The 12,899-nt window shown below is 39.6% G+C and overlaps 1 protein-coding gene across 1 annotated transcript in view; it reads right to left on the bottom strand.

Annotated features, from left to right (window-relative positions):
• Positions 1 to 12,899, bottom strand: part of agrn (agrin) — a 252,515-nt gene that overhangs the window by 67,858 nt on the left and 171,758 nt on the right. The window contains exon 8 of the mRNA XM_025059195.1: positions 8,193 to 8,414. Within this exon, the coding sequence (XP_024914963.1) occupies positions 8,193 to 8,414 (222 nt within the window). The remainder of the gene's footprint in view (positions 1 to 8,192; positions 8,415 to 12,899) is intronic.

Here is a 12,899-nt window from a genome sequence, read left to right as displayed (position 1 = left end):
CTGTTGATTGCCATCCTTGGTAATGACTCACTGTATACGTCAGTTATGAAACAAAAAAAGGCAGTTTTTAATTATCCAGATCATGGATGTTGTTATTCAAATGTGTCTTTGATATATTAAAAAGATGGTTTTGTTTTCAGAAGAAATGAGCCATATTAAAAGGAAAGAAGGAAAGTGAACTACTTGTCATTGTGACACACCACACCACTGCACACACAACGAAATGTGACCTCTGCTTTTAACCCATCACCAAAGTGAACAGGGGCAGCTTAAGCAGACAAGGAGCAGTGGGTGGGAACAGTGCCCTGCTGTACTTGGCAGCTCGTGGACTCAAACCTCAAACCCTCTGGACTTCCTTAACCACCAAGCCACCACTTTCCCCGGATTCAGATTCAGATGATAGTATCAATGGTCACTTAGTTTCTGTTATAAATCCATCACTAGTCTAAGAGACAAGATTATACAAAAATATTCATATTATTGCTAAAAACATTGCAAAGACAAGTGCACCAGACTGATGAAATAAGGCCATTCAAACTGTGTTCATGGCACACCCTGCAGGACAATAAGGGAGAGACAAAGAGATTTACATTTTCTGTATAACTGTCATCATATTTTGCTTTACCAATCATATTTTTGGACATATTAACACTAACCTCTTTTACCATATGAGTCAATATGGATAATTATTGTGACAGGTAGCAAAAGTACACATTAAGAAAAAATACCAGATGTTCCAACAACTATTGTTCTTTTACCAGAACCAGAGCAGAACCTGCACCCCTGTTACTCTGCTCCTTTTTAAATTTTTTATTAGTGTTTCACTCTTTGACCGCGGGTTATGAATAGTTTTACCCATTTTGGACCACTGTTGATTAGCAGGTGCTGCTTTTAAAATCCTGGGTACCATGAATAAAAATCCCAGCATCTTCATGTCTCCTTCCATCTCCAGCTGATTTTTCTGTCTTTAAGTCCCCTTTGATCAGATGAAATTGATTCGAAACACTCTGCAAACCCCGTGAAACACTGCACATGCCTATTAAAAGGTTCCACAGCTGACATGCATGTAGGGGCTGAAAAACAAGCCCTGGAATCCACCACAGAGAATTCTCCCTCCACAGATCAGAGAAATAGGACAAAAAACAACGCTGGAGCGTAGAAACTTCCCTGGGGCAGAATCAGAACCCATCACTGCAGTAACCACCCAAAAACTCCCCTTTTTTCCATAGCTGAAACTGTATTACTGAACAAGAAGAGATTTTCTGCTGCCAGAAGGACAAGTATCTGTGCAGCACTCCATCAATCAGAAGTTTATGAGAGTTTTGTGAGCACCCAAACTACTCCTGAGAACAACCGTCACGTCACGACAGTAAAGTGGTAGTTTGCCCAACAACATTCAAAGGACCCTGAAAGCATAGAGAAAAAATATTGTATGGTCTGATGAGATGAGAAAATACTCAGCAGCCCAAATACAAATGGATGTCTGTGGTTACTAGGAGCACAAGACGGAGCGCAAGATGTTACTAAAATAAAATAAAGAGATTCATGAAGTTGCTCTGTATTTTTGTATATTTTTACTCTCAGGAATTTGATTTCCCCCATATTGTGGTGTCCGGTTCTTTAATTTGGTGAGCCGTAGTTTGGTACATATGGCATTCTACTACAGCAGAGTCTGTCTGAAGGCAGACACACAATTTTAAGAGCAGTTTCTGTGTGAGTACTGTGGTGTGGACGGTAGTCTTCGCATTTGTTCAAGTTTGTTTTGTCAAATCAAACATGACAAGTGTCAACACACCCTTTAAAAAACCTTCTGAGCACCAGGCACTGGAAAAAGTGGCCACGTAAACAGAGAAGACATTTTCGGACGCTTGCTTTTTAAGTGAGGATTTACTTGGATTATCTTGAGTAACTGCCTGCGGGAAACAACAAACAGGGTCTGGAGGCACTGGCAAACTGACTCATGGTGAGATAACACAAAGTCTGTTATAATGTTTAAAGAAACAGGGCTGGGAAAGGAGTTGCATTTTTTTTTAAAGAATCACATTTCATCTGATTGATCACACAGTTACTGTGGATTCATCATGATTATTACAATTAATCACAATTGTAAAAATCCCTATGGTTACACTGCAGTAAGGTAAATTAATTTTAAAAAACTCACCCTCTTCTGGGTAAATTTCTGTTACAACATTGAAAGTAAGAGGTCAGTAGGTCAGACAAGGTGACCTACTGTTCACACTGCAGATGTAGGAGACATTGTACATCCCCTAAAACCACATTACATTCACACACTCTCATCACCTGAGGTGCCTCCAGTTTGGCTAAAACTCATTTCAAAGGCCAGTCTTTAAAGGCCTGAGAACAGCCTTGATGTTACAAGAGGGACAGATTTTAAAAAGGGAAGGCAAAGTGGAAGGTTGGTTATAGACACCGTTAACTGTAGTCACACCTCTTACTCTGACACAGCTACCCTGGGCACAGTGCATTAGCACATCTCACTATCACATTCACTTAGAGGAGGCTAATGAATGCTGTTGATTTAGCACTAATTGAGAGAGACGAGGCCGGCCTGTGGAAGCATCCACTTTATTAATCAGTTCATTACTCTATTAGAGTCTTTTCTTTCATTCATCTCTCCATCTGTATCTTCTAAGTACAGTGAACTGGGGGAGCATGACACAGCACGGTGTATTAGTTAGATGACAAATATCTGTGAGATCAATTCTAAAGACAGAAATGATGGGTGGAGCATGGACAATCAATAGTCCCTCTAAATCAACCTGTTTTTCTGTTCCTGAAATAGTTTTTTTTATGGATCACTCATGGGATTGGATCCCACTTTAGAGGCCCCTTTGCAGCCATTCACGTCACACACACACACATACTGTTTGTCAAGGAGCACAAAGGCAGAGGCATAAAAATAGCAGGAGCTTCCTTTGTCAGCATAAATAAGAATATAAATGCCTGAAATATGTCTTGGATGTTGTGCTTCCTCTGTAGATGCGGCAGTTATAAATCAGAAAAAAAGTGGAGATAGCGAGTGTTGTCCTTTATCAGCAGCTGCGTCCAGATAGCAGCCTCGCTTCTTTATCAGTTTCTGGCCCTCGCACCTGGCTCTCTACGGCTCCTGATCCTCCAGACAGGCACTAGCGCAGCGGACAGACATGAAGGGACAAGGATGGAGGGGAGCCTCAGTTCAAAGGCAGGAGAAGTGGGAGAATTATTTCTTGTAATATTAAAGATGTCCACTTTCATCTTATTCAAAGACGTCCACCGGCGCCAGAATTTTTCCCAGCCAAAGGAAAATATGCTCTAACACAGTGTGCGCTACATCAAAGTGTGATATCTTAAGGGCTTTTCATGCCCAGGTCAAATAAAACCAAACTTTAACAACTTCACAAAAAAAAGTTTGAAAAGCACTAAAATTATTTGTTACCTTTATAGAAAGCGGACACAATTTTTAAATTCTGACCAAATAAAGAGAGGAAGAAAAGTTTTTTTCTGTATTTCTGCACAACTCATCACTAACGTACTGTAGAATTGTGGGCATTGAATTTACACCTGTTCAGTATTAAAGTGATTTAGATTCCTACTATGTCTACGGCTCCACGTCAGAAATAATGCAGCATTAAATTTTTAAAACCTACCTGGGTCTTAAAGCTTACGTTAACATTTCACAGGTCATGGAAGTTTTACTGTCGCCCATTACTTTACTACATGCAATTACACAACGTTGAAGGTCACTGTCTAAGGCTTTTATTAAATACAAATAATATACCAATCAGGTCAAAAGCCTTTTGTTCAGCTCTAACAGTATACGTTCAAAATACAGAATGTAAAGTTTAGTTTTATTCATGTAACTATTTGGAAATGAAAAAGTATTAAAATAGTAGATTATGTAGTGCTGTAAAAAACAAGTGAATTAAGGGTCAGAAGTGTAACAAATATCCAATTATTTATTAGGACCTAGTATGCGTATGACTGCTGGTTCTCAGATTAGCAGGGGAATCTGCTTGCCATTAGGATTAGATGTGTCATTTAGTTCACAATTGCAGCTTTTGTGCTAACCTTTGTCCGTATGTTTACATAATTGAATTACAAGTACAGTATACGGTATTTGGTGTTAATGAGTCTAATAATGTTAATAAGAATACACTCTCTTCTGTGTTTAGCTGTTGGCCTTGTTTATTGTTGGCCACATGGATGGTACTTTGAGGGACTGCCGTCCTTAAAACTACAAACTACAGCGGACCTCCAGAGCTGCCATGGTGATTGTCTGACGTAGTTTCATGAACTGTTTTCGTTGTTGTGTTTCATGGCTCTGTTTATCGCTTTGGAAGTGAGTGTGTGGAACAGAGGGGGCGGGGGGTGTTGGGAGGAGAAGTAGCCTTGAAAGCATGAAGGATTGATCATTGAGGAGCAGGAAACTAAAGGCCCTGCAGCTTTACTCTGTTTGGTTGATATCCTCAGTGGGAAATGCTGAATTGTGGCCGTGGTGGGGTGGGTGCAGGGGTGGATGGATATTTCCTCAGTATTAAGCAGAAAGAAGTGGAGTGTTGTGTGTTTTTGAAGGTTGGAGAACATGGCTGGATGATAACAACTCCCCCGTCGTTGTCTGCCTGGCCAACAAACTATTAACTTTTCCCCCCTCCCACTTCCTCCGCTTCTCCTCATCTTATTTACCTCCATCTTCTTTCCTGGCTTCATTCATTACCCCCCCAGCTCTATTTTACTGTGTGTCTCTGACCACCTTCCCTCTGCAGTTACGACTCATATTTCTTAGTCAACTGTGTAAATCATTTCCTGCATCTGTGGGAGAAAATGGTGAATTTGTTATTTATTTTTTTCCTAAATAATTCCAGCACCTCTGCTCTGATGTATTTGACTAAAGCTGTACAGATGACACTTCAGTCGAAGGTGACTCTTATCACCCTGGGGGAGGGAGGGGTCTATTAACTGAGCGTACCTATACCAGCACACCTTACAAGGTCAGCTGCCAATCAAATGCAACTGAATCGTAAAGATAACTATTTTTCCAGGCCTACAGGGATGAGAATAATTTTACAGCTGGGGCCATGGTAGATTATACTTCAACACACACAAACACTGTTATGTAGGTGTGTGGTAATCTGGGGCTTCCCAAGGTTCCTGGTTTTTAGACCGAAAGTATATAGATATAGCTTATAACGATGGAAATTTTAAAAAAGTATAAACAATGAAATAATGCCACTTATGTCAAGTGCAAATAAGTCAAGATTAGGTAACAGAAAAATCTCAGTGAGCAAGTGTTGAGTCCTCAGCAATTCAGTTTGAGTCTGAATTTTAAGCTGAGTCACAACAACATCTCAGGTCTGAGGTTCAACTGCAAGTATAAGTTGCTAAAGAAATGTTTGAGTGTGAGTTTCAGAAGAGGATCAGTTTATGAGCGTAGTCATGCATTAGGTTTAGGTCAAGACTAATGATGCCCCATTGACTTTAAGTCCAAGTCCAGGCCTCTGAAAAAATGTGTACTGGTAGGGTAAAATTCAATTGGATTCCATGTAGATCTCCACGGTTTTATAGTTTAAGTTAGAATAATGAGTCAAGTCACAATTTTCAAGGCTTCAAACAAATACCTCTTACATGTGACTGTATCAGACCTTTGAGTCATTTGGAGACATGTGATGACGGTGGTATTTTTAAGTCAAAATCTCTAACCTTTTCCCCATTTTATGGAACAAATACTTACTCTGGGAGTAAGTTCAACAGCATATTCTTCATGCATGGCTTTCTCACCACATACATTTCTGCTCACCTTTAATTCATTTGCTCAGACCACGACATGACGCGAAGGGACCAGAATAAATGTCCTAGCTTTCCTCCCTCCGTGTCAGCTCCACAAACACTTACACTATATTAGTGGTGAGAAAAGCCTGTGATAACTAAGTGAGATAATAACCTAAGTCAGTCAGTTGTTATGGTGCTGAATAAAGGCGAGTAAAGCTGTGCAAACAGCCCCGAAATAGCCCACATAATCATCGCCATCATTTCTCAGCTGGCTCAAGCGTGCCGGGCCAATACCTCAACACTTTATGGCACCATTGCACTGATGGAGGCCTGTTCCTGTGGGAGCCAGGAATCATCAGTGATTGCAGACCAGCCCTCTCTGCCTCTGTTTTTATATAAAGACTATTCATTACTGCAAAAGTAACCCAGGCCAACAGACCTGCAGTGAAATGGACCAAAACTAAGTCTGGATAAATATGCAATTGATCCATTTTGTAGCACATATAGCTATGTTTTTAACAGATATGTGATGAAGAGGAGTCGATGAAGTTATTGATGGCCAATCAACTATTCCGTTAATGAAATGAAATATTTAGTTGCAAACAATTAATGGTGATCAATCATGATTAAATAATGGATCATAGATAAAAAACAAATTAGTGGTGAATCCACATTCCTAAATTTGACAAAATCTTATTTTTGTTTAATGCAGGTAGCTGTATTAGGTGAAATTAATCAGGTTCCTTTGCCCTTGTATGGAGCGTTAAAACCCCCAAATCAGAGCCACATGAAAAAGTTGATCCAAATGTTCAGCCTAAATGAGTAAAAGTAAGACTTTAACATAAAACACCACATTCTTTAGTCCAAATCAAAGCCTTAAAAAAATCAAATTGACTTTGAGTCATCCTAGATCAGTGTATGAGTCACAGACCAAGCAACATATGCGTCCATGTTAAGTTACCATGGTTTCAAAATCTGTGTTTCAACCATCAGAGAAATTAAGTATCAAAAAGAACACGTTTCATACAATAAAAGTCTGGACCCAAAGGAAACCTATTTGGACCCCGGGCTGAACTTTAGTCAAGCAAACAACCGAACCAGTCTTCCAGTCTGTGCTAAAACATATTTATAACTTCTTCTAAAACGAATCACAGTGAATCAAGCAAAGGAACTTGACCCATAAACTGTTTGTAGTCTTTGGAGAGCGATTCCAAACAAGACAAAAACTAGACAAATCCAATTTTATTGATCTCTTCACTAACTCTGCATTCTGTCTCCATCATCCATAAATACAGCACCACGGAGAACATTGCCTTTTCTTTTTTACAGTCAGGCTTCAAAATATGATTATAAGCAGAGTTGGCAGAGTTGAAGCACGGGGCTAATAACTGCTGATTCTCAGCCTGTTGTGTGTATATTTATAAGAAACATCCCCATATATCCAATCTTCTATTCCAAATACAAAGTACTGGCCCAGAAGGATGGTGGAAAGCCATTGAAGCATGTTCACTAAGATTTCAAATCTGCCTGATTGGCAGCGTGCTTGCTTAGAGAAGCTTCAGATACTTTTCACTGTAGAAACTCTGCTGCCACTGTTGTACTAATGACTGACTGATACTCTGACACTGCCAGAGCAAACCCAAGTGACTTGTGCGGCCAATTTCAGACAAGAATTTTCCATGCTTCCTTTTCTCAGGCAGAGAAATGCATCTTTACTTAAAGGTCAAAACAAGGAAACTGGATTTGTGACACTAGTGCAGCAGGAAAACTCAAGAAGACCAGGGCAACAGATGCAGAACACAACAGACAGGAGGTTGACTTCTGTCAGAATGGAAAGGTCTACGAGTTCATTCTTGAATAATGCAGCTAATGTAGCACTACTAATGAAATTAAGTTGGATTTAATTCCACAGGCTGTGATTATTCTTCTGCCAAGGATGACTCACCCTTTTCCATTGTGACTTTGATGATTATTTTTTTCACACAGTTAAAGTCGTGCTGGGTCTACAGTCGAGCCATTTGATTGGACTGTTTTTGTTCTACTTCATGTGCAAGAGAACTTAATACATGACCAAAATAAGTGACCGTGCTATGAAAGCTTGGCTTACACCATCTGTTGGACTTTTCAGTGTACAGTTATTAGCATGTCAAAAACCCGACTATTAGTGTGATATATATACTGCAAGATTTATGCTAATAAATTATTAATTAAAGAAGAGCAATGTAGAGTTAGGACTACTACAGGCACAACATAATCACTAAAAATACATGTTTTAGTGTTAGGCTAACAGGAACTTTATGACATGAACTGGACTATATCAATAATTTTACTACTTTATTTTACTATAATAAGTTAAACTAAACTACATTGATCTGTTGACCTTAAGCAGACCCTTCATTTTGGTACTAGTGTGTGCTGGTACTCACCACAGGGTCCCTTATGGTGAATATGGATGGCCTTTTGAAGTGCACAGCCCATCGCTCGCATCTCACACGGGCTGCCGTAGCTGTGGCCGTCAGATCCACACACCGGGTCGTTCGTTTGCAGACAGGCCTCTGGGCACTCGCACACCGGCTCATTGTTCTTCACCACGCACACTGCCCCGTGATCACACACCTTTTCCAAACACGGGCTGGGTACATTGAGATCTAAAGGCCGATCAACCCAAGAAATAAAGAGCAGAGTTAGACAAACCACAGTAGCTGCAACGCTGGAATAAATTAGATTAGAGGTTGGAGAAAGGTCTGAGGCTGGAAAAGGGCATCAGTGACAGGGAAGTCAGTTAAGAGATTAGCTGGACGGTGAACTGATGGTTTGTGTTAGGGGGAGGGATATAATGGAATATGCATCACAGCCCTATTCCTGTGACACCTCTGCTGCCTCAGTTTCTCCTCCTGATATATTCTGATTCTTTGAAGAGCAGGGTGAATCCTAAGGCATGGGGACAGCAGAAAAAACCATGGTCCTTTAGAAGCAGCCTTAGAACAACGGCCGCAGAGTCTGTCTTTTTTCCTTAGTAAATGAGAGGATTAATTGACGTTGCCAAAGTTCTCCTTCAAAGGCTGCTATTTGCATCTCAGTGAGCCACTGTTTCTGCAAAAACTGGTTGAACTGACATGCAGAAAAGCGAGAAGCCTAGGGAGGAGAGTAAAAAGAAAGGAAACAGCCAAAGAAAAAAAAAAGGTCCTCTGCTTAATAATTCACAAAATGCTAAGCTCCTGGGCAGAGGCAGATATGGAATTTGAACATCAGAGAGAGGTGTCTGCTTCAGCCTTTTTTATGGACTAACACCAGCTTCACTTCATTAAAACCAGAACTGGATTCTGTACCTTTGGTCCTCATTTGTGGCAGAAACTAGGATAACAAAAATACTTTGATTTAGAGTGGAACTAGGTTACACATGGTCTATAATTTGATCACAACTGTCCATCCTGACTTCATCAATGGTCTGTACTTGTATTTATCAATGGAAATAGGACGTGGCCTTAGTGGAAAACCTTGCTGGACCTCTTTTAAAAATGGAGGTTTTGACAATTTGTACAACAATGGTACACTCTCATTCAAGTCAAGAGCAAGCGACAGAAAACAGACTGGCTCCACGATGATTCTCATTTGGAAATGTTCAGGCACAAGGGAAAGATCTCTCGGCTAAATATGGTGCACATGCAGATCAAGAGAACAAAAAAGTCATCAGAGGCTTCAGATAATTTCTGAAGGAGGTTCAAAAGTCAAAGCAACTTCTTCCCTCTCTTGTCTTACTCTTCATCGACGGGGGTGGGACTGCTGTCATGGAAACTGGCCCCTGTAATGACACCACCCATGGCGCTATCATTATTGTGACCATTATAAGATTAGATTGCATCACAGGGGGTCGAGTTAGTGCGCTCAGAGCCCCATGATTCATTTATCAGTTTCAAACTATTCAGTAGTGATTCTACATAAGGCACAATGCTGGGGGTAAATTAACAACTGACAACACAGACTGAGGTAATTAGCTTGTAGTATTCTAATTACAGTGAGGGGAAATTACATAGGAGACATTAGCATCAACTTGACAACAAATATGTTAATATGAGTATTGATAAGATGTCATTTACAACAACATGAAGGGGTTACAAGGCTTTTACTGGTACTTATGGTCAAAGACTGTAAACAAGAAGTAAAACCAACTCTATGGCTATATTAAAGCAGACAAGAAAGGAGCCAATCATTTTGGTAGAAACACAAAATAATTTCTATATGTCTATCGGAAAAGTAGTTAGAACCGTAACAATCCTAAACCTCAAATATATAAATTGAGAAAACTGTCCAGAGTCAGACCTTCTGACCAGAAAGGAAGAGGTGAAAATAGGATTGGGAAGGAAAACAAATAACAAAACAAACCTGTATGCTAACCCAGAGCTATTACAACCCAACGCAGGAGGAGTCTCAAAGCTCGTGCCATGAGTGCCCCTCCCCATACAGATACAGACATCTTCTCTTAAAGCTTTATACTCATCCACAAGTACACAAACAACTGAAACGTGTTTAATTTGCACCTTGGCAAAGGTGAAAATAACAACCTAAAACTGGGTCAGGAGGTGATCTGCCATCATTGTCCAATATAACACATCTTGGCAGGCAATCAGCAGATGGAAGCTAAATATGTAATGTTTTTCACCAGTGTGTCAGAACTGATGTAGTGGAACGTCTGGGTGAAAACGTACACAAGTCAAGTTGTTTAAATCTACGCACTGGAAGATACTAAGACTTCAAATCGTCACATGAAAAACTTTATCTTAAAACAATAGATTTCTCTGTTTTACTGCCAAGCTTCTGTTTTAAATGAGCCAGATGATGGCGTATAAATACTGAAGCTGTTTATCGTTGCAGCTACATTTGGCATTGTTTCAAACAAAATTGATTCTTTCAGATCTTTCTTTTTTCTCCCAAAAAAGATCTCATGTGTGTAAATGCGCCAGTGTCTAACACTTGTAAGCTTGTGATCGTAGCTTTACTGCACAACCTTGGCCTCCGTAAAAGTTCACCAGACCACTTTCCAAAGACAGGCTTCTGAAACACAGCTGCAGTCTGTGATAACGCCTTTGTCTCTCATTCTCTTTGTTTGCTAGACATAAAAAGATGAAAGAACCCCCAAAACTATTCTTTTTTTTTTCTTTTTCCACATCTTTCCGACCTCTAGGGGTAAAATTTCTTCCTGCTATTATTAAGTGGGAAAAGTGGAGAAAGAGAAAGAAGTGAATATAGAGTTTGTATAAAAATCTTATGACACAGTTAAAAACTAAAGCTGCTTTCTTTTGGATGTTGGCAGAAGCTTTGAAATGTCAGCCTGTCACCACTAAGGCTTGTGGGACTGGGACAGTGTTCACAGAGACGTCCCAGCTCTCTTTCTGTCCTTGGTTTTCACAAAAAAGTCTATTTTCTCATGCATGTATCCATGCTGTTATCAGACAGGTACAGGATAAATTGGGAGGTTGAGGCAAAAATACTCCTATAAGGACACTTTCTTGTTTGTTGAATGGAGAGAAGTTAAAAGTTCAAGGAAAAATGAAGAAAAAAAAATCACAGATAAAATATGAACCAGTAGATTTATATTGGGCTAAGGATGCTTCAGCATCAGTTAAAAAATAGTGGGAATTTTTAAAAAAATAAATATAAAATTTTGTCTCAGTGAGCAGAAACTGTCCATGGTCTGTAATGACATGCAAATATTCTCTTATTTTAACAGCTCTGTTGCAGAAACTACAACGTTTTTGGTTCATTTCTAGCTGTCTGGCTAGCTAGCTTCAAGTAGACGTGTCCCTTTGAGAAATATATTCTGCTAACGTGTGAATGTGTGGATGTATTTTAAAAAAAAGTGGATATAGTCAGACTCATACCAGTGGTTTCATTTGTCTAAAGCCATGTGCTCACACTGACTAACCACCCACCCTCATGCTAGTTGAGGGTCAACCAGCTAGACTTGCTTTTTTTTTTTTTTTGCAAACAGAAAACCATAAAGACTGTATTTCCACTTCAGAAACAATCACCTACAACCTCAAACCAGTACAACGCAGAACTCCAGGAATAGGGGAGAAGACAACCAATCTGTGACTAGCCCCGCCCTCCGTTTCTTCACCTTAAGGGCCTTTGATCCGACTCCTGCTTCATCCCCCACACTGAAAACATTACTGTACAGTATTAGTCGAGGGAGAGGGAGGTGAAGTGAAGAGGCTACATTAGCATACAGCAAAAGGCACAGCTCTAGGCTATCTCTGTCTGCCTCTGAATACTCATGAAATGCTCAAAGGGAGTTGAAGCTACTCCGTGCATTTACAACTGAAACGGAGACAACCAAAAAATGTAAGACAAAAAAGGCGAGTCAAGCAGGGAACTCTGGTTAGTGACATGTACCTATCAGAGGTGAGCTGACATTAAAGGGCTGTTTGTCTCATCCAGTGATGTAAATCTTCTATGGTGTTGCAAAGAACAGTGATGTGATGTAGAATAAAGAAGGTGATTTTTTTAGAAACATTACATCATTAAGAAATTTAAACTTAAACTTTATATTCTGTTTCATCCTGTTTCCTATTTTATTCCAATAATCTGTTTAAATGAATTCTACCATACTATGGTTTCAAAAGTGTTGCTTCTCTTTGAACCTAAGAAAACCTTTTATTCGGTTAAGAACCAAAAGAATTAGCTCAACTAACGATGTTAAATTTGAAATAGTAGTTGAACACATTATGGGAATTTGGGGATAATGCAGCTATTTGTTTTATTAAGATGGATGAAGGCATACAGTAAGAGTAAAAAAAACAAGATTCATGAGCTGAAATCAACAGTGTGGCTCTACATCTGACCCAAAGACAAGTTCTCTGGATCAGATACAGTGTAAATGACTGTCACCTATAGTTTAGCACTTCCACAACTAGAACTTTGGTCCTTTGGTTTGAAAGAGAGACAGAAGTCTCCTCTGTGCCACTGTGATTGATATTAGTGTTTTATTTCTGCTTGGAGTTTGGTTCTCGTGATTTTGACTCCCAGTGGCTGATTGACTATTAAAAAGAAAACACCAAAAGGCAAATATATTATTAATCTGAGGCTTCATTAAGAAGAACAACTAAAAAGAAACCAGGATTATTATCAAAGAT

This window comes from Cynoglossus semilaevis, chromosome 10 (assembly GCF_000523025.1).
Source record: "Cynoglossus semilaevis isolate Cse_v1.0 chromosome 10, Cse_v1.0, whole genome shotgun sequence".
Classification (NCBI taxonomy): Eukaryota; Metazoa; Chordata; class Actinopteri; order Pleuronectiformes; family Cynoglossidae; genus Cynoglossus; species Cynoglossus semilaevis.
This window is presented reverse-complemented; position numbering and strand designations above follow the sequence as displayed.